Source organism: Nipponia nippon, unplaced genomic scaffold, assembly GCF_047370975.1.
Source record: "Nipponia nippon isolate SJK-2023a ecotype South Korea unplaced genomic scaffold, ASM4737097v1 scaffold_12, whole genome shotgun sequence".
NCBI classification, from domain to species: Eukaryota; Metazoa; Chordata; class Aves; order Pelecaniformes; family Threskiornithidae; genus Nipponia; species Nipponia nippon.
Window position 1 is genome coordinate 17,193,778 of NW_028262313.1, and position 21,785 is coordinate 17,215,562.

The window sequence follows — 21,785 nt, forward strand, 5'->3', positions numbered from 1 at the left end:
AGGGTGGTGGGCTCCTTGGTGCTCACCCCACCGCGTCCATCAGCATTTGCTGACTTTCCCCCGAGGTGGAAGCACCAGTAGCTACTTGGGTAGAGTTTGCATGGGGGTTTAACCCAAAGCCTTGGGCTGGTGCTGCTCTCACATCTCTGACATCCACCGTGCCAGGATGTGCCGATGCTGGAGAGCGAGGAACTGGGAAATACGGGTCTGTCTTCTGTTACCTCTTCCTAGGCCGTGGCCGCGGTGCTCAGGACCCTCACCTGTGGTTGCAGACGTTGCAGATGCTGTCAGCACCTGAGCGGAGCTGGTGGCGAGCGCAGGGAAGGAGGAGCAGAGCTCCTCAAGTGAAGGGTCTGGAGCACAAGTCTTGTGAGGAGCGGCTGAGGGAGCTGGGGTTGTTCAGCCTGGAGAAAAGGAGGCTGAGGGGGAGACCTTATTGCTCTCTACAACTGCCTGAAAGGAGGTTGTAGCCAGGTGGGGGTCGGTCTCTTCTCCCACGTAACAAGCAATAGGATAAGAGGAAACGGCCTCAAGTTGCACCAGGGGAGGTTTAGGTTGGGTATTAGGAAAAATTTCTTCACTGAAAGAGTAGTCAGGCACTGACAGAGGCTGCCCAGGGAAGTGGTTGAGCCCCCATCCCTGGAGGTGTCTAAAAGATGGGTAGATGTGGTGCTTAAGGACATGGTTTAGTGCTGGACTTGGCAGAGTTAGGTTAATGGTTGGACTTGATGATGTTAAAGGTCTTTTCCAACGTAAACAATTCTATGATTCTATGATTCTGAGTGGGTCAGGCACCATGGTGCTCATCCAGGCTGGTCTCCAGCCACCGGTCCTGGCCTCTGACCGATGCTCTGAGGCAGTGGCGTCCTCGTCAGCAGCCGGTAGCGGAGGGGCTAATTACGTGGTGTCACACACAACAGGGGAAAATCTCTCCTGATGTCCTTTGTGATCCACTCCCAGCCCGGAGCTGGATCTGATGGGTCTCCTGCTGGTGTGTGGAGAGAGACCAGCCACCTCGCTGGGCGTGAGAGCATCAGGACAAGCCCAGCTGTTCCTCTCAGGGCCATGGGGCTAGATTTCGGTGTTCGGTGGGGTTTTGTACTGCGCCTGCTCTCGGCAGAAAGGAGTCTCCCGGCAGAAAGGAGACTGCTTATTTATTTCCCATGGGGTAAATAAGCAGCTTGCTAAACGATAATGACTTTCCCTCATTGCTGATCCTTACTTCATTTGACCTGGTCCCTACTTTGAAATTTTCCCTGTTTCCCAAGTGCAGCTGGAGTGTTTTTATTTAATTTGCATGAATTCTATATCACCTACAATATAGTTCAATCGGTAAGAATTAAGTGCTGGCGAGATCTCCTAACAGGGAGCAACAGTTTTATTGCAGATGCTGGAGCCTGTGATTGAGTGGCCCATGGAGAACGGGACCGAGGATACAGGAGGACCAGGAGAAGCGGTCTTACAAGCCCTGCCCTTCCCACCAGGGAGGCCCAGTGGATTTTTGGGAACGATTTGCCATTTCTATGGTCCCCGATGATGCCTGCAGCACGGAGGGAAGATCAGGAGACCGGTGCTCCTAGTGAAGACATGCAGCTTGATGCAGAGAATGAGGAGCTGTTGTGTGTTTCAGGAGGAGTTTCTGAAACCCAAAAGGAGAGATGCACATTGCAGCCTTGGAGAAAGGTCCGCTTTGTTTTCTAATAATAAAGGGTGACATGCAAGCTTTATTAACAAGGCACATGGGGGAAAAAAAAGGCTCAAGGGATAACCCTGAAAAAGTGGCGCTAAATGTGTCATTTTTATGAACCTGATTTTGTGAAGGGTCCCTACATGCTTTGGCAGGAGGTTGCAGCAGGTTTACAATAATTTGTAGAAAGATAGAAATGTTTTCACCCTGAAGTGAGAAGAAGGGCAAAAAACCCAGCGTTGAGATGCTTTAGAGTCATCTTCCGAGGCGGAGGCTGGCGGAGGGATGGATACCTGTCACTTCGGGTCGGGAGAGATGGGTCCAGCTTTGAACACCCATGGACTTTGCTGGGGGGCTGATGTGCGGACCAAGGAGCCAAACCCTCCATCAAGAGCCTGGATCCAGACACATCAGGGAAAGCTGGATTTTCACCTCCATGGAGTTTGGTTTGGAAAAAAAAAAAACAACCAAAAAACATTTGAAATAGCTGAAAAGAGGGAAGAGTGAGAAAAAGCCGGATCCTGGGCATCTGCCCCGAGGCGGGCAGGCTGGCAGGGACACGGCTGTGCTGATCCGAGCCTCCTGGCACGGCCCAGGACACGTCCCCCCCAGGCTGGGGACCGACCCCAGCCAGCATCTTCTATTTCTCCATCAGTCCACAGCAGTGGTTGTGCCCGGAGTTGCCGCAGCCCGCTGACCTTTCCGCTGGCACTTGCATTAATTCCCCTTAAAGCGCCTTTGGATCCTCCGGAGTTTATTTCTGTTTCTAAGGCAGGGAGTGAGCAGTCGTTAGAGCAGCGCCCTTTTGCTAACGGACCTTTCGCTAACGGGGAAGTCACTGGCCCCCGATGTCCAGGTCAAGAAGAGTTGTACTGACGTTTGTACATCTTTTTTTTTTTTTTAATTTAATGGAATTGGCAGTCCTCAACCGAAAGCAACCGCTGGGGAAAAAAAAAAAGTTTAAAATTTCCCTGCTGATTGCTCAATTCCGAGTGTGTCTGTTGTTATATTTCTATTTGTGTTGCTAGGGCAGCAGTTAAAAGCATTTTTCAAATTAGGCACTGGTAAGCTGCGGGCCGAGCCAGGGCTCTCTCTTTGATGGCATTGACACCAACACGCCTACATCTGGAAAGCAAATTGCGAGCCCGGAGGACAGCAGGGTTTCTCTCCTCTAAGAGAAATGCAGGCTGAGACCACAGACTTTATGCTAGGTGTTATTCAGCGCTTCCGGATGTCTCGAATTTATTGTTTATAGCACAGAGGCTGAGGGTTTGATCCTGACAAGCATGAGCATCCTTTGTTCATGTTACGATGAGCAGGAGATAAGAATTGGCAGCGCCGTTCGGGAGGTCCTTGCCATACCCAGCTCTGGACATGGAAAGGAGAGGCTGGGCTTGAGGCTGGGCTTGAGGCTGGGCTTCCCTTTGATTTCTACGGGAGCAATGCTGATCAGTGAGAAAGTAACGGTTTGTTTGCTTTTGCCAAAATAATGAAGAAGACAAGGGCTGGCCTCTCAATGATGCACTTTATGAAGAGCACACTTTCATCGGTGCCAGCCAGCCTTACCTTTTCCCTCTTTTTTGTGCTTCGACTTTGTTCTTTGGGCCTCATTAAGAGAGGGAGCGGGTCCTTTCCCAATTAAAATGTTGACATGTCGGAGACGCTCTCCTTCCCCATCGTTTTGCCTCTGTTTGTAAGTGATTGCACTTTGCAGGATGAACTAGAATTAAATCAAGTGAACTTCGATTGAATAATGCAAGCTATAAAGCAGCCCTTCTCCATGAAAAATCTAATTTCTTTTTTATTTTTCTGTTTTGATCCCCTAGCCTGCATGGAGATAACCTTGACAGATAATCCCATGGCTGAGGAGAGGCCTCGTAAAGTGCTGGGCTGCCTCGTGCACCGGTGGGAGTGTGCTGGTGCGGGCAGCACAGGCAGCTCTGTCTGAGGGTGCAAACCCCCAGCCCAGGGAAGCACATTTCCCACCCTTGTGGCCACGTCACTCCTTGTCTTGTCCAAGATCTGGAAGTAATTAGCATTAGTCGTGCTGCTTTTGGTGGTGTGGGGGATTCGAAGCCTGGGAACGGATGCTGTGACCGACCCCGCGGGAACCCCCTCGCTTGCGTGTGGACTTGGGGGTTGTGTCTTCATTAGCAACGTGGCGCAGAGCTTCCTGAGCAGGGGGCACATGTGGACCAGGGAGTCCGCATGTTACGCCAGTCCATCAAACTTAAACCATGGGGAATTTGCTCGTCGGTGAATGATTTCAGTTCAGCCAGGATTTGGTCTTTTTTTGGGTCAGAAATCAATAGCAAAGCTCCAAGTGATGTTGGTTAGAGGGGGATTTAGTGCGAGGTCTGCATCTAGGCTGCAGCAGGGGACGCGGTGGCAGCACATGTGGCATTTCCTCAGCCTGCAGTGGGGTTTCGGTGACACCAGTCGAGCTTTCCCTGCAGATGGCCCTGGGTATCCCTTGGCCCCTGAAGCCTGGGCCATACGGCGTCAGTGCTCTGAGCATTTTAAAGCTCTGTGATGTATGTGTACGTATTGAAATTTGCTTTCTGGGTCCTCCCACGCACCTGTTCCTCTCCTGGTTTTCCCGGGGCTGAGATGCACACACATAGGGATGAAGCTGATGGAGGTGGTGGTAGGTGCAGGGGGTCTCACACCGCTGCTGGGCACAGCGGCAGGGCTGGGGATGCGGGGACAGAGCCAGCTGAGGCTTCAGGGTTGCTGGAGCCATTCCCATATCCGCCAGTGCAGGGTGATGGAGGGGGCTCCCTGCCGAGCAGGGATTGCTCCGAAACTGGCTCCGATCCCTCCTGCCCTCCATCGCTCAGCTGCCCTCAGAGCCTGTTTTCAGGGCTGGGACCTCTTGCCTGCGCCGCGGGGCTGCTGGGGGGACCAGCTGTGGGGTGGCATCCCTCCCCTTGGGATGGCAGTGCCAGGATTGATGGGTAAACACAGGATCAGGAATTTTCTGCAGCGTTTAAAGTCTTGGGCATTGCGTATTTTAAAAATCCATGTGTCCATTTGCTCTCGAGCTCTAACCGTCAAAGTTGTCCTGCAGGACCGAGGATGCAGGAACTGCAGGGACCAGTAGTTTGTGCACTAAATCTCCTGCGTGACTCTCCAGCAGTAATTACTATGTGAAAGTAATAACTGAGCTGTGCTGAGTGCTAGGCCAACTCCCCCGGCTCGCAGCTCCTTGCATGTTTCTCTCTGGGAGGCTCCTGTTTGGTAAATTAGATATTGTGCTGTATTTCAGAAAAGGTCACACTTAACCAGCGCTGCCTTTGCTTTATTATCTTGGCAGAGCAGTCTAACCTCTGCCGGGGTACGATTGGATTTCACATTCGGCTCTGCTGCAGCGGCCCCGCTCCCTGCATCCTGCCATTGTGATTACGTTAGCAGCAGACTCTGCTTTCCTTTATTTATTGAGACATTAAAGATGCATGCATTTATTTTTACCATGTTCATAATTGCCATAAAAACAGGCCATAGTATCCCAGAGCGGCTCTTTGGGAAGGAGAGCGGCCGCGAGGCCGGGGCGAGGAGGAGCCGCGGCAGAGCGGAGGCAGGATGGAGCTGCTGGGGCAGGTGGCTGGCCCCGCTCCTGTCTGGGGAGACGCTTCCCGGAGGATGGGGGCAGAGCAGAGTCTGCCCCTTCTGCTGCCCAGGGTGCCTGGCAGGGGCAAGGAGCATCCCCCGGGCCAGGGGTGATGCTGGGGGGAGCCCAGGTGGGTTCCCTGCAGCTCTGGGGGGGCTTTGGGTGGACAGACAGACTGGGGTACCTGACTTATGCAAAGAGATCTGCATCCTCCAGGGTACGCGAAGGCCAGGATGGATCCCGGCCAGGCCATGCAGATCCCACCATGTCCCACCACATGGCTTCCACTGTGACTCACCGTGGATCTCCCGCCACATCCCACCATGCAGCTCCCACCACATCCACGGTAGTGCAACAGCCGCTGCATCCCACCTCACGGCTCCCACCATGTACCACCGTGCATCTCCCACCACGTCCCACCCCACCACTCCCACCATGGCCGCCTGGGTGGTAACACCCTGCTCTCTTCCCCACCTTCTGGCTGCTTTTTTTGGTTCCTTACCTGCTCAGAGCACCAGAAATCTGAGGCTTTGTAATCCGAGGTTAAAAGACGGTGTTTCAAGTGCAGAGCGAGTTAGTGGGTTTTGCTTGCAGATGACAAATCCATTGACTTTGCTTCCCCGCTTTCACTCCCCTCCAACTTTTAAGCATGTCACCCATTGTTTGCTTTTTTATTAATAACAGAGCCCACTGTCTCTGCAAATGAAATGATGTAAAACAAAGAAAAGTGCCCGCATTAAATTCTCTGGCAGGGGATTACCTTGCTAGCATTTACATATCTATGCAATAAATATTTTAACATGTTAATTATACACTAATAAGAAAAATACCTTTTGAACTTTCAGTCAAATTGACACACACAGAACGGAGTCCATCAGGGAATTAAAAGCAATTAGTTTTGTAACAGAGCGTAGTCACATTGTTTCTTCTCTGCAAATTGTTCTGTGGTCACCAGCCAGCCTTTTTTTCTGGTGAAAGCTGGTGGAAAGACCAGCAGGGACTGGAGTTTTCTGTGCCCAGCTCCGTCCCATCGCTGGGGTCTGTCCCGTGCCTGGATGCTCCTTCCCTCCTGTGGGGTTTGCTGGTGGCTTTTGACCTGGCTGTTCCCAGTCGTGGAGCAATCAGACCTGTAACCATCTCCCTTTTCTATTCCTCCTTCCAGACTGAAAACTACTCCTTCGATTCCAACTACGTGAACAGCAGAGCTCATTTAATAAAAAGGTATGTAGGCTTGCTTGAAAGCACTTGGGTTTGCCCAGCCAAATCCTGATTATTTAATGTTCTTCCTTACTGCGTTATATGCTACTAGCTTTTTTCAATATGCAAAACGTTTCAAGAGTAATCATTTGATTTTAAAAACAGTATTTACTTCCTATTAAGTCCCATTGCTCTTGGTTTGCAATAAAGGCAAGTCTTCTTTTCTTCTCCTTGGCTCCTTTGCACCGGGAAGTTGCAGCGAGTTAGGTGGAGTGCTGTTACCCTGACAACTTTCAAATTCATAGAGTTTATTCTATTTGAATGCATGGGAATAAAATTATAGATTTGGGTGGTGAGATCTCCCTGCCGTGTGAGGCGGGGGAAAAGGAAAAAAAAAAAATCTCATTTGGGGGGCAGGTCATTGGGTTGGATAACGCTTACTGTTTTAGTTTGAATACCGAGGCAAAACAGCACTTTGCTAGGCTTTTTTCTTCCATGGGTAAAAAGGAAATCATCAGTTCAGTTGCAACCTGGCAATTACTCTTGGGGGAATTTAACCCTTTGGATAAAATGCTGCCTCAGAGCTTAGCAGTGGCAAAGAAATGTCTCTGGGAGGTTAACACCGGGGTTATCCAGTTGAACCCCGCTGGATTGTATTAAACTGGAGATGAGCATTCCCCCCATGGGGCGAGTGGCTGGGCTTGCATCTGCCTCCTCGGCTGTTTCCGAGGCAGGGAAAGGCACTGACACAGCCCGATCGATACTCATCAGCAGGCCGCCGCGCAGGGCTGGAGGGCCGTCTCCCCGCGCAGGATGCGGGCGCAGGAGGTGGCCAGCAGCTCTTCGCCCACCTCCCCTCTTCTCGGCCGAGGTGTGGTGCGGGCGAGCCGGGGCCGTGCCCATGACCCTGCCTGCCGGGGTTGTACCCGGGGGCTCTGCAGAAGCCATTGCGGTGGCAGGGGTGTAACGGAGAGCAGGAGCCGGCCCTGAACTGTTGAGATCTGATCTGAGCAGTAAAAAAATCCAATTATCTGCCTGGCTGAGATCCCATTTGTTTACATCTTAAAAATATAAGGAGTAAGGGAGCTGCGAGCGCATTGTTTAAGCAGCTGGGGTTCAGCTAGCGAAGGGCAGGTATATTTGCCTGCGTGGCTCGTGATGTTTAACGATGCTAATGCAATTGCGAGAGAGACGGCTTGCCTGCGCCACGCCGCTCCTCGCCAGAGAGTCTGCAGGCATCCTGAAAAAAACCCAAATCTATTAATCTTTCCTCGTTCACACCTAAGATAAAGGCAAGCAGCGCTCCCGCCTGCCGCAGCAGGGCTTACTCGGAGGCTGTATTGTTTGGGAAATGCTGCTGCTGCCGATTCCCCGAGACCTGCCCATCCTTTAGAGAAGTGTCAGCCGCGGAAACATGTCGTGTGGCTGCTGCATTACAGTCTGGTTCACTGCGGGGAAGATAAATGCGTTGTAACACGGGTTGCCTGCGCATTATGAACAGCAGCTCCGTGTAGGACAGCGTTTCCCCTTGCTTTCTACCTTTGTCTTGTATCTTAAGTACAACGGGTGCCAGGAATGCTGTGCAGACATCTAAGAACAAAAAATATTTTCTGTAACATACTGTGGCATCATTTTCATCCTTTGCCTTTATGAAGACGTTGTAGCTCTTCTATCTTTGGTGAGTGAATCTCCTCAAATCCAGGACTTTAATTAATCTATTTGTACTTTTCCTGTGTTGTCTGCCTGCCTCTCTCGCACATCTACACACACACAAATGAATTGTAGATTTGTAGTGCTTTCTTAACTTAAAATTCTTTGATGTCGCCTGGAATCAAAGTCAGTGGCTTCAACAGGGACATCTTTATTTAAAAGGTAATGTTTGAAGGTTTACCAATTTATATGTATTTCAGAGCTCCCCCCTCGCGTGCTTTTGCAAAGCATCAGATGGTAGGTGGTCTGCTTGGTTTCCGTGGAGACGCAAAAGGGCTTTTCAAAGTAATGAAAATCTCCAGCTCTTTGGGGCTTTGAAGCACAGGCCGCGTCTTCCACCGACGCTTCACACCGAATCAGCCAGTGAGAAAGTTTGGGGCCATGGGTGCAGGTGGATCCCCCCCGATGGGTGCAGATTTCCCATGCCAAGGCTGGGTGTGGACGGAGGTGCAGAGCGGGTGGCCCCGGGGACGCCCCGCTGGCCCTGCCACTGGGGCAGGCGCATCTCGAGATGTCCCTGCAGCTTGCCGCCGCCGGGTGTCCTGGGGCATCACCCCTCGCAGGGCAGCGGGGAGCAGCAGAAGGATCCCAAATGCAACCAGAAATGAAACTCTTCCATCCCTCCAGCCTAGGAGCTGGGTGCCGTGGGGTGATCGGAGCTGCTCACCCCTTGGGGGAAATTTGGGAGCAGCTCAGCCGTCAGGTCCCCCCAGCAGTGGCTGCACTTGCAGGCGATGTCAAGCAGTTCGACTGTGTATCAGCTCTCCTTAAACCTGTGTGAACTTGGACCCAGAATCACTGGGTTATTTTTAAAGATAAGAATGGCATCGTCATTGGGAAAGGAAATTTCCGTTTCTGGGAAGACTTTTGTTTTCAAGTTTTAAGTGATTAGAATTTGGCCTATAACCTAAAAAATTAGGGTTTAGATCCTGTGTAACTTCAATATGAGGTCATACGACTTGAGGGAGCCTAATTATGGAAACAGCCCATTTAATGTCTATTTTTTAAATTTTATTTTCAAATCCCGCTTCACTCTCAGCTTCCATAATACCCACAGAAGCTCACACCAGGCAGCAGCAGCCTGTGAGGTGGTGCAGGCTGGATGCTGTGTTTTGGGGTGCAGAGGTGCCAAGCAGGGGCTGTCCCCCCTGCACCCCCTGCCCCGGCTCTCTGTGCTGGGGGAGCAGTCCCAGCCCTGCCGCTGGGTGCTGGGGATGGCAGGGGACCTGCCTGTCCCTGCGGGGCACGAGGCTGAGCGGTGGCAGCCGTGCCACCACCGCAGGTGTCGCTGCAGCACCACGGGGGGGTGGGGGCCACCTTGTCCCACCCAGTAAATCACGGCTGTGTCTCCCCCAGCAGCTCCACGTTCAAGGACTTGGAGGGGAACAGTCTGAAGGACAGCGGCCATGAGGAGAGCGACCAAACGGACAGTGAGCACGACGTGCAGCGGGGCCTCTACTGCGACACGGCCGTCAATGATGTGCTGAACACCAGCGTCCCCTCCATGGGGTCCCAGGGCCCTGAGCAAGGTGAGCCATCGCTGTGCGCCCTGGGGGGCTGCCCACCGCCCCCCCGACCCCCACGTGCCCCATCCAGTGGCTCCGGTGCTGCCTCAGTGGCTGCACAATAAGGATGCTTAGCGCTTGCTGGGGATAACACTGTACATCGTTGGAGTGCTGGGTACATAGAAATTAATCTTCACGCCATGCCTGTCAGGTAAGCAAGCAGTTAGGATTATCTTCTATTTCACAGGCAGAAAACCCAAGGCCCTGAGCATCTGCCTGACAGCGAGCGAGCGGTGGGATTGGGATTAGGACAGGAATTAGCGATGCCGTGCCTGGGGCTGGTCCCTGCCGGCGCTCCTCTCTGGAGCGCAGTCGGTGCGCCCTTCCCTGCGTGCTCCGCTCACCGACTCCAGAGCTCTTCGCAGGTCCTGTCCGTGCAACTTTTCCAAAAGGTCAGCGGAGCACATAGGCATCCCATGAGGGATTACTCCAGGCAGTGGGCGAGGGTTTTGTATCTTTTTCCCCAAACAGGCAGCAGGATTTCAGCTCTTACACATCCCCACGTGCAGGGATGAAGTCCTGCTCCGAAACCAGACCCATATTAGCTAGAGGAAAGAAGTCAGAGGAGTTCAGCTGAGACCAAGCCGTCATTTGTACTTGGGCATGAATGTCGCTTTTAATGTTTGACGGATGCAAACATCCTATGCAAACATCCTGTCTTTTTCAATTAAGAAGCCTGAATGCGGTTTGGTGCTCGGGCGCAGGGGAGCCTCGGGGCGCTTGGCTATATCTTGAGATAAGCTGTAGCTGAGGCTCAACTGGAAGCCCCACTGCTAAAAGACTTAAGGATATGAAAACAAAATGCTGTGATTATGAACTGGTCTTCAGCTGTTTAATTCAATTCATGGTAAACATCATTAAAAGCCTTTGTTTTGCTGTCATAAAAGAGTCAAACGGGGGAAAGAGAGTTCTTGCCATCTGCGCCACCGAATGTTTTTTTTTTTTCTGGAGAGAAGCTGATCGCTGTATTAATTCTCGATAGAGTCTGTTAAATGGCCATAGTTAACCCTGTAAGACTCCGCGAGGAGGGGAACGCAGAGGTCACCTACCCATTCCACGCTGCCAGCCACGCTAATTGGAGAGGGATGGCATCTGCAGCGATAATGTATTTCCAGACAACCCTACTGTGGCCAAAGATGAAAAAAATTAAACATTTATATAACTGTACAGTGGCAGTTTAATTCTCCGCGGACCGGTGCCGTGTCAGAGAATGCAGGCTGATAGCTATCATTTATTATTCTTCTATTACAAAGAAATGCTTTTTCATTTCGATCAGGAGAGGGTTTCCTAAGATGCATTTGCAGTAAGGGATGACTGTAGGAGCAAAAATGTTCATAATTGATTCCTGTCCTGTTGAATGGCCTGAGCAACATCTGTTAATTTTTTGTCACATTTCTTCGGCAAAAAAGACAATCTCAATGGACTGCAGATAGGGTTTTACAGAGATTACATTTCTGATAAGTCTGCGTGCTGGCTCTGTCATGCACCAGATAACAATGCAAATAAGTTAGAGGATGAGTTGGAGGCAGAGCTCGTCAGAGGATTCCGACGGAAATAAATATGGTTCCATCCGTTGTATCAAGAACTCCTTCTTGTGTGTAGAATACCCCCCAAAAATCAAGAGTATTTCCAGAAGGCGACTTTGAAAGGCAACCTGTGTGTCTGGCTCCCAGTCCCGTGATGGCCAGGGAGCTGGTGCTCTTGGCTCTGGTTTATTTTTGGGAGGAAGCCGGCATGCCGGCGCTGCGTTGCCATCCAGCTGGACCTGCAGGCAGGCAGGCAGGCAGGCAGGCGTGCCGGGGGGGCAGCTCTCATGTCCTCCAGCACCCACGCAGCCTCACGCGGAGGAGCAGGGGGTGCTCACCTGCAAGGTTATCGGGGTGTTCGGGGAGCAATGAGAGGAGCAGCGCAGGCGGGGGGGTTAGCAGTTACTGTCACAGAAGCTGAAAAAAAGGTTAAAGAGAGTATTTTCTGAGCTGATTTGTCGAGCAGGGACTGCAGAAAATAATGAGGAAAATCAAGATGCTGAGATGATGGTGATAGCAGCAGTTCCTGCATGATTAAAGCGATGGTTTTTGCATGGTAATTTTTACCCGATTTCGGGTCAGAGTGGCAGGGCGGGGAGGAAACACAACAAGTTCAATGCCAAGGATGCACAGGACCAGTGGGCTGACCACTGCCCTGACTACACAGTCCGTGGCTGAAGGGCAGCCTGGCAGCTCACATCCCCACGCTTTGCCTTCGTTCGCCGTCCCTGCCCGAACCGCATCTCACGTAATCCCAGAGAAATGGGGTGGGAGAGTTGCTGGGGTTTACTCGTCGATGTTAATGATCCTGCCTGGGAGCCTGGCGAGGTGCCCCCATGGCCAGGCACTGCTGGGCTTGGACCTCAGCTTCGTGAGCGGCCAACCCTCAGACTTCATCAGATCATTCGGGAGTCGTTATCTGCTCAGTGGGTAATCCTGGATCTGCCGAGGCAGGACGCTGCTTGGCAGAAATCCTTGCAGCTCGGTGGTAGAGGATGAGAGGAGCTCAGTGGTGGCACCGGGGGGTTAGCGTGGGCCTGTCTGGCCAGCCTTCTCCTGCTGAGATGCTGGATTTCCTGCAGAAAGAGGTAGGCGTGGGGTAGGCATGGATGTGTCCAAGCTTCTTTAGTGTTCTTAAACCAGTGCGTTAGGCTGGCACTGACGGTGAGTACGTGACCACGGGAGCCCCAGGGACCTGCTGCAGATTCTCGGGTGGCCTCGGGGCACTTTACCCCTTCACTGCCCTGGTGCCACTTTTGGATGGGAGTGACACCAGCTGCCAGTCCTGCTGGCAGGAGCCCTTGGAAATTTCCTTTGGAAATGACATAGATTTCCAGAAAAATGGCAAACAAGCGTGGAGGGTGTCAAGCTTTAGTGGGCAGCAGCAGGTCATCAGAAATACTGCCTGGAGCTCAGCCACACCGCTTATTTTGGGAGTAGGACTTCTGCCCTCTTTACCTCAGGATCTTAATTATTGATTATAAATTCATCAGCTGAAAAGATTGCGTTAATTGCTCTAATATGTACCCAATTTAGAATTCATTATCGCCCAGAATTGTTTTGCTTCCCCTGGTAATTGATACCAAATGGGACGCTGAGGAAGGCGGGCACCGGCGCGGCTCCACCTTTCGCGATTGCCTTGCTGACGTTTAATTGTTTGTTTATTTGTGGAGGTGTTAAGCGCTGCTAGAAGTTTATATGCACTCCTTTCCTAACGGCGTCCTCAGCTGAACTTCCAAACGGATTTGTTTGAGAAGGGGAGGTTTTCAAGTGGCTGTTGGATCTCAGCGACGTTTTGGGTTGGCTGGAGAAGTCTGTTGGAGGATGGGGGTAAATCCTGCGGTCCCCCTTCGTATCTTGGCCTATTTCACCGCAATATGGGGTGGATTTTCTCCACGTCCTGGCGTAACCTTGACTCAAAGTCCAGCACTGGAGGAAATTATGATTTCCAGCAAGGAGGCGAAGTGCACGGTGGTGCCGGGCGGGAGACCCACCACCGGCATCGCCTCCGTGGACAGCGGTGGGTGATGCTGGCAGCCGCGGGAGCTTTGCCGCCGGGTTTGAAGCTCCTGGCACCTGTTCCTCCCAGCAACGCGGGGAAATCTCAGCGTGAAATGTTTTCCAACACTGCAGAGCGTGGTGGTGCTTTTCCCGGGAAATGGCAGCGCGGACCAGATGTTTCACAGGGTAATTGAAAATTCCATTTTATCAGAAAGCATTTGCTGTCAAAAAGTTTTATCTTTACTTCAACAAAGAGGTTGATTAGATCCCTCAGGACCTGAATTAGCATCTTTGAGGCTAGATACTCAGTTCTGTAATTCAGGTAGTTATTCCTCCCTTGGTTTTGCTCATACTGGGACTTTTTTTTTTTTTTTTTAATGCCTCCGCCCTCTTCCAGACATAGTGTTTGTGCAGGTTTGTCTTGTTTTCTTTGTGTGGATGTATACGGGCACCTGCTTAAATGTTTTCTATCACCTTTTTCACCTTGCCTTGAGCCAGAGCCATACTTGTACTCTATAAGTCATAAGAGCTCTTGCTAGCATAGAAATCAGAAAGGAACTATTTAAAATATGTGTTTTTAATGTTAGAAGCAACAGATTTCAAACTTATCTTAATTCCCAGTGCCAACCAGTATTTTTACCATCAGTTTTAGAAGGAAAATCGTTGGCCCAACAAAGCAGTGATTCGCTGTTTAAGATAAAAATAGAATCCAAAAGAAAATATGAAAATAATAGACACACACTAATCATGAAAAAGCCAGTGTTAGAAATAGTCATCACAGCCATAAAATAGTGAAAAAGCTTTAAAATCAAAGTGAGAGGGTTTTTAAGCAATGTCAGTAATGTGTCTCTACAGAGAATTGCTTCTAAAAGCATCACTTCCATTTTTCTGGTGCCAGATCAGCAGTAAAGGTTGGCGTGAAATGTCATCTGGAAAGACCTGATCCTGCATACATTTCCACATTTGAGTAACTTTGTTCACATAGGTGGTTTAATTGGGTCTGACTCTCATAAACTCCAGCAAGACAAAGGGTTCTTTGAATAGAAATGGGTTATATTTAAATGCTTACGTTAGGTCTTCATACTATCGCACACTGTAGAAATAGGCTTGGATGTAAAGGAGAGCCGGGCACATGATATTCACCGAAACTTTTCTGGCTGGTTGCATCCCAAATTATTCAGATACATCGTCATTAGGGGATCAGGTTTTATCTAGAATATTCCAATTGGTTCCTAGCTCATCTCCATAGTATCCGGGTACATTTCAGTTGTGAATTGAGAACATGACTAATGATATTAACTGGAGGCAAGCACAGGTATTAGAAACTGTTGATTTTTTAAGCTGATTTCCAGCAGTCATTCCACCTGCAACTCCCTTTTACTCTGCAGAAAAGCCTGTCTGTAGAGCTGTATGTACATGAAGACCTAAGTGACATATTCTCAGGCTTTGGAGTCTGGAAATACAGCCGCATTTCTCTGGAAGTTTCTACAAATTAATAAAAATACCTACTTTCTTGTATTCATATATGCAGCACAAAACATAAAGTATAACATTCATATGTGAGTGACAGCACATCCCTTAAGATGGATAAATGCTGTAAGCTTTCTTTACAGGGCAATGTCAATTATTACAGCTCTTCTGATTTCTGTATTATTGCATGGATCTGTCAGTAACGCAGCCTCGGAGAGCTCAGCGGTGCTCCTGCAGTGGCCAGCCTGGAGGGAGCAGTCAGCTTCTCACAGTGCTTTGAAACCCCAAAGAAGGATTTTTATGATGAGCGGGTAAGCTGGGCTTTGGGAAGAGGAGTTGATTGTCTTATGATTCCTGCACTTTTAAACGATTACGTATTGAGCATCTAAGTCAGCTTATGGATGGCTGGCGTGGTGGTTACTGATGCTTTTGTACATGCTCTCTCCATCCTCCCCAAGCGCCCGCTCCTGCTAACGTTGCCCAGCCGGGCTCGCAGGGGGACGTAATCTCTTTTTATTAGACCAGTGATTGTAACTGGAAAAAAGCTGTCAAGCACTCAGACTAACAAGCCTCTCTTCAGGTTGACCCTTACCGCTGCCAGGTACGCGGTGCTTAGCTCCATCTTCAGTGGGTGATCTGGGCAGGTAGGGTTGGACACGGGGTCAGGCTGCGCGGCCGATGGGCTCAGTGTCCTTCACCGCTGCGTTGTGTCGCAGCAGAGCCGGGCAGCAGTCACTCGAGGAGGTTTAATCCACGCACGGACAGGTCCCTCGTGTTGCTTCTTCCTAGGTTCATAGCTCTGTAGCATTGAGCACAGCTCGGAGAAGTCCTCGCTGGAAACTGCTGGTGGGGCAGGGGTGACACTGAAGTCATATCTACAGCAATAAATGAACGCCAGTCCTTTTCTGCAACAGCAGAACTAAATAACAAACAGATGTGTAACCTCCTGTGTTTGCATAAGAAGCATTATCGTATATCCCACATTCCTGGCACTCTTCCTTCAGTTTTCAGGTTCCTTCCATCAAAGATAATTCTTGCAATGTCTCCATCACTGAAGTTACTCAGTCCAGGGTCACAGGAGTTACAACCTTTAGATCCTCAAGTCCATCCCGTCTAAGCACAGAAAACACTCACCAGATGTGAACACTTTGGCAACTTTGGGAGGAAAACTAAAACTTGGATCCCTTCCCCATTGTGTAGGTTTGTAATGGATGAATGATCAACCCAGAAAGTTGGAGGGTTTCTAGTGTTTCATTGTACTTTTTAATGAGATTTTGTCAAATTTAGTTATTGCTTACCCATATTTTTGCTGGGTGACTGGAGAGCAATTTATAGGAGATATGAAGAAGTGATATTTCTGACTAGATAGCTTCAGCTTCTATTTGTGCTTGGTTTTGTTAACTGCTCCTAAACTCCAGCCCAGGCAGAAGGTTCGCAGAGAAGATCTTTGTCAGGGTTCAGCTGAAGGACGGGGCGGTGCTAACCCTGGCCCTCCCAAAGCATCCTTTTCCAAAACACCACACAATACTTAGTTTCTCAAATATTTCTAAGATAAATAAACAGTTCAGTCAAGCTTGCAGCTTCCTTTTCCCTTATAAACAAGCCAAAAAAAGGCTTGTGTGGGCTTTTTTTTTCTTTTGCCAGTAACCTCTAAGGAAACCATTAACACTTTCTGTCTCACAGCAGTTAAGACTAGCAAAGTGGTCAAGGTAATGGCCATCATATTTAACAGTAGGGAAGGTATATGAATAAAACCTAACCTTCTGCTAACGCAGCAAGCCAGCACTTCCCGATCTCCTCCTGTAATCAATCTACATCGTTAATGACTCTGAAAACAGACTGAACTGCTGGGGCTGGCACCGGGAAACTTGCATTACAAACTAACCGTCTCTTATTAACCTTTCGGTGTTTCCTTCACAGCACTAATTAGAGCCAAATAAAACTACTGTTTGTGAAACTCTTAAGTTAAAATACAATTTTCAGAGGAAATATGGTAAACTCCAAAGCTCCTGTTTGCTTGGCCTTTCTTTTTAATTATGATGGAGGATGGCTGTTACTTGTTTAACAGAGGCTTACATGATTAATGCTGCAATGTTACTGTAATTAAAACGGCAAAAAAAGATGTGATTGGAGCCCGTATAATTTACAGACATCTTGGCATTCTGGTGGCAGAGCAGCATTAAGTGTTGCAAAGAGGAATCATAAAAATTTATTCTAATTAAAATTGCCAGATTGACTAAACAACAGGTGACTTATGTAACTGGAGCGACTTGCTCTTGGGGTGAGAAATCATCTGAAATCAGTGAATTATACAAAGCTGTCTATTATTCTGCTAAATGGGAAAGTGTGTGCTTACCATGGCAACCTGCATCAATTTTGCAGCTGCTGGAAAATACAGGGCCTTTATTAAAGGAATAATCACCGCAAGCAGCGTGCTGACCCTCGGCTCGGCGGGCGCGGGATGCCCGGCACAGCAAGTTTCAGAGCAGCATTCTGGGCACGGGCGGTTGCCATCAGGCTAAATCCGCTCCTGCTGTACCGAAACACGCGCCCGGCAGCTCGGGGGTGGTTCGGGTACGGCGCCGGACCCGCATCTCCGGAGGGGGTGGTACAAGTTGCGTGCCTGTTTATTTTCCCCCCAAAAGTGGTGCATACAACTTTGTAAGTGCCATAAAGATAAATCGTTTGGACATCTCTTAATTACGCTTGCACGCTGCAGAGAGCTGTAGGGCAGGGGACTGCATCTCCCCTGGGTGCAGGGGAAGGAGCCCACCCGTCTCTGAAGTATGGTGTATATGGGTGAATGTCTAAACTGCTCTGGTTCCAGCAGATAACTGCTGAAGGGAGACATACCACTGGGTTTGTATATAGGTTGTTTTACTAAATGATCTATGTAATAATAGATAAGTCAAAACTCTGTAATAATTGGCACCAAACAGCAAAGAGAACTTGCAGCTTTTATCCGTCTTATGGGAAGTGCTGCCACTCAAAACTTGCGAGCGCTATATTTTATTTCTCATACAGCATATATGAATGTGAGAGAGTAGATATTTTTAAATGGGTCACAGAATTGTTAAGAAGTTTGGCAGCCTTTCCTCACGGCAGACGTGCAGGTATGCAGCGGCGCGGGCAGGGCTGGGAAGCAGGAGCGTGGGGCTGTGCCGGGCACTGGCTGGGTTTGTGTTGCCTTTGCTCAGTGATTTCCCTCTCCATCCTGCATTTAACCCCTGTGTCTGTTTGGAAAATAAGTTCTTTATAGCGAGTTATTATAGATATATGCTAGCCACAATGAGTATAATCACAGTAAGCATAATATGGCCCCATTTTTGCTGAGTATCTGTAATAGTAATGATCAGCTTCCCCACTCTCAGCATTAGCTCTCTTAGTGTTTTTATTTTTCAACAGAAACCCTTTTTTGTTCCATTTTCCTTATCATATTTTCACCCTTTTTCAAGTATGGAGAACGACTTGCTTTGTAACCAGCTTCATTAGCTACTCGCACGTTGTGTTTCATTACCGATACCCACAGCCAGTTGCGGGTGACAGCACGTGGCAGCGGGTGACCGGCAGTCATCACTGTGTCGCTTCATCTTCGGGCAGTGACGGTGACACTTGGGGCAGGGAACTGGAGTCGGGTCGAGATGGGTTGGACTCGAGATCTGGGTGTAGTAAATAGGAGGACATCTGGGTATGTGGAATGACTAGCTGTAGTGAGAGCAGAGCTTTATCCTGAAGAAATCCTGGGTTAACGTCAGTCCCTGTAGGAAAAGGAGAAAATTGAACCACAAAAAAAAAAAAAAAAGATGAATAAAACCCTCTCTGAATTGAAGCAATAGGAAATGAAAATTGCTGAGATATACTGTCATGTGGGTAGTGGTGCTACCAACCTTGTGCTGCAGTAATTACCTCTATGCATGCAATTTGTGCTTGGCTACGACTGATTTCCCACATCATCCGGAGCCCAGGCTATATTCAATCAGTCCCAGCTGGAGAAAACTATCTTGGATCATTTGGTGAGATTTCACCACAGATGCTACCTTGCGTCTTAGGGAAGCGCTCGAGAGCTGTACGCCCCAAAGCCTCCCTGGCACACGGGTGGAGGTGTGGGGCCGGGCACGGGAGGCTCCCTGCGGCACGGGGAGGGGTGCCGCGTCCTGCGGGGTGCTGAGCACCTGCAGCTGGGGGGGGCTAAAGGCGAGGAGCTCCTAGCCCTTTCTAGGCAGAAGGCTTTGCTCCGCTGGGTGTGTGCTGGAGAGAGTAGGTTTTGTGGTTGTTCTTGCACTGCTTTCTGTGAAAAATGAAAGAGCGAAGAGTGTTGGTTGGAAATTTTTGTGAGAAGCCTGAGGACGGTGGGTGTCCGCATCACTTGCAAACCAAAATAGGTCAGGCACTTGATTTCTTCTGACTGCTTTGGAAGTGTTGGCTTCATTAAAGAGTCGAGGCAGGAGATCAGCTGGTGCGAGCACGGCAGACGGTGCTGCTTCATCTGCTCAGGCACGTTCTCCGCTCAGCTGGTTTAATGGGCGAACCGCTCCTGATCCAGGTGAGGAGCCTCTGGATTTGCCCTGCGAGGGGAACAGCTTTCTCAATTCAACTAACTCTGCTTCTGGATTTGGTACAGCTCAGTGAGAAGTTATGAAGGAGCAGCTCCCTTTCGGGAAGAGGAATTTGGCTGGAAACCTGAAGTCAAAACTGCATAGTAGTAATTCAGGAAAGGTTAGAGAGCCAGAAGTGTTTTTGGGAGCGGTAGGTGGTTAGCGGAGGGTATAAATACCTTTGGGGAGGGTCTGGCACACTTAGGTGGGTCCCCGGGTGGGCACTATGCATATACTGGACTTTCATTTGGTTTTCACTCTCTGCGTTTACCAGCTATTTGTGCCGCTGACATTGCTGCTCGCCAGCATGTTTCAGCGGGAGCCGTGCCTTCTCGATGCTCCGCTCTGCCCGTCCTCGCCGCGCCTCCCGCAGCGGGCTCCTGGGAAGCCATCCCCGGCAGCGCGGGGCTGCCGTCTGCCTCGCGGCGCGCGCCGGTTCACTTCCATGTCCTGCATCTGTTCTGACAGGCGGTGCTTTTGCAGCCGCTCTCTGATTAGTTTTGGTCCCTCGGATGCATTGATTTACAGACCTTTGCTCTGCAATACAGCTTTTCTCGATGACAGTCCATGAAGCACATGATAACTCAGCAGCCTAAATTATTCAGGCAAATTGAATGTGTTTGGCTTGTTCCAAACTTTTGTTTCCTTTCAGCGCTGTCAGGAGAACAGGTAGCCGTGATGCTTGTATCCAACTCATTCCAGTGCCAGGGAGACAAACAGCTCAAGTATAACCTGTGTTTTACCTTGTTCATCACTTATTTCTGCCTTCAGCCGTGCTTTGTCTGGGCACTTTTGGGCCTCATAAAAATGTTTAACTTGCATCTAGGCTTGCTCCCCTCTGGTACACTGCTGGGCTCTGGGAAGTCGCTTCATCTTCTGGTGGAAACACCCTTGTAAAACCCAAAGAAAATTCTGTGTCTGTTCCACCCTTTAGCCACGTGTCCTTTTGTGGAAGTATATTCACTCATGCAAATATTTTGACCCATTAGTCATCACTGTAGGATCCAAGAACCTCATATTAATGAAGACAAGTAATTAAAATGAACAATTCTACCTGCAATTCCCTTATCGCCTGACCTCTGCTTTGTCAGTCTTCCTCCATTATTATTGGGTAGATATGTCCAATTAATTCACTATAAAATCCACGCAAGCCCCACTTCACAGTGCTTTGCAGCAGCCAAAGAGCTCTGGCACATCAGGTGGAGAGGAGATGCTTTGTCAGTGCAAAAATGTCCCATTGCTTTCTGGAGACTGTTCTGCATCAGGAGCTTCTGGGTATAGCTGAAGGCATTGCCTTTCATTCTCCAAACATGTGTCTGGACATTTAGGACCTGACTCAAAGCCCGTTGAATCCAGCGGGACTCTTTCAGCTGAGACCATTGGGCTTGAAATAGGACCCAAGAGAGGTGCCATCCTCGGGGGACGTGCTCTGGACTTTGCTTGAGACATCGGTCAACTCAGCCTGTGTTCAGAAGTGAACTCGGGGAGAAAATATCCGCTACTAAGCATCTCTCTGAATCAGCAAACAAGGCACAGCTGCTGCTGGAGGATGGAGGTTTGCCTTGGAAAATTCGAGCTGCAAATGAGACGCATGATTTTAGGAATTAGAATAATTACCCCCTGGAACAGGTTCCCAAGGGATGTGATATATTCTGTATCACTTAGAGTCTTTAAATCACATTTGCATATCTTTCCTAAAAGCGTGCCTAGTCACTCAAAGTGAAGGGCTGTGCTTGAGAAGCACAGTGTGGCAAAGCTGAGCATCCCGTGGGTTGCAAGGGAGCAGAGCAGGGAGTCACCGTGGTCCCGCGTGGATTAAGCTCTGCAGATCCCTTGAGGAGTAGGTTTTGGCACACCCTCGAGGAGAAGGGCTCACGGCCGTCCCCTTGGCTGGCGCTGGCTGCCATGCAGGAATGTGCAGAACTGAGCAAGTAACCACGTTGGGGATGATTCAGGAGTGAACTCCCCCAGCCAAAATCTGCCTTCCCTTTCCGAAGGCACACAGTCCCTTCCTCGCTGAATCAGACGTCCCCAGGGGCTGAGCAATCCTGGCTGTATCAGTGTTTCCAGGACCTTCCCTCCCACCGCTCCCCAAATGATGACAGTGTTTTTGAAGACCTCATTTCCCGAACTTTCCCTTTCATCTCTCCAAACAGCAAGTAAATGAGCAGCCCTTTAGTTTTTAGTTACTGCTTCTGCACCGGGTGAGCTATCAGAGGCTGTTGACGATGACTTTTCTCTTTTCCGTGCTCCTGCCTGCAGGATTTGGGGAGATAATTCATTTGGTCCTGGTGCTTTGTCAACTTTCAGCAGTTGTAATTGCCTAATGATCAGTGCTGATGCCGTTGTTAAGCCTGTTAAAACTTTGTCCTGCTGAACAGCCAGACTGTGGCTGTCTCATCATGTTGTGCCTGCTGTGTCAGC

General features: G+C 49.6%; 1 protein-coding gene across 1 annotated transcript in view; it reads left to right on the plus strand.

The window, feature by feature from the left end:
• Positions 1 to 21,785, plus strand: part of PCDH19 (protocadherin 19) — a 59,805-nt gene that overhangs the window by 21,855 nt on the left and 16,165 nt on the right. Inside the window, exons 3-4 of the mRNA XM_087749095.1 lie at positions 6,460 to 6,518; positions 9,564 to 9,733. Coding sequence (XP_087605221.1) covers positions 6,460 to 6,518; positions 9,564 to 9,733 — 229 coding nt within the window. The remainder of the gene's footprint in view (positions 1 to 6,459; positions 6,519 to 9,563; positions 9,734 to 21,785) is intronic.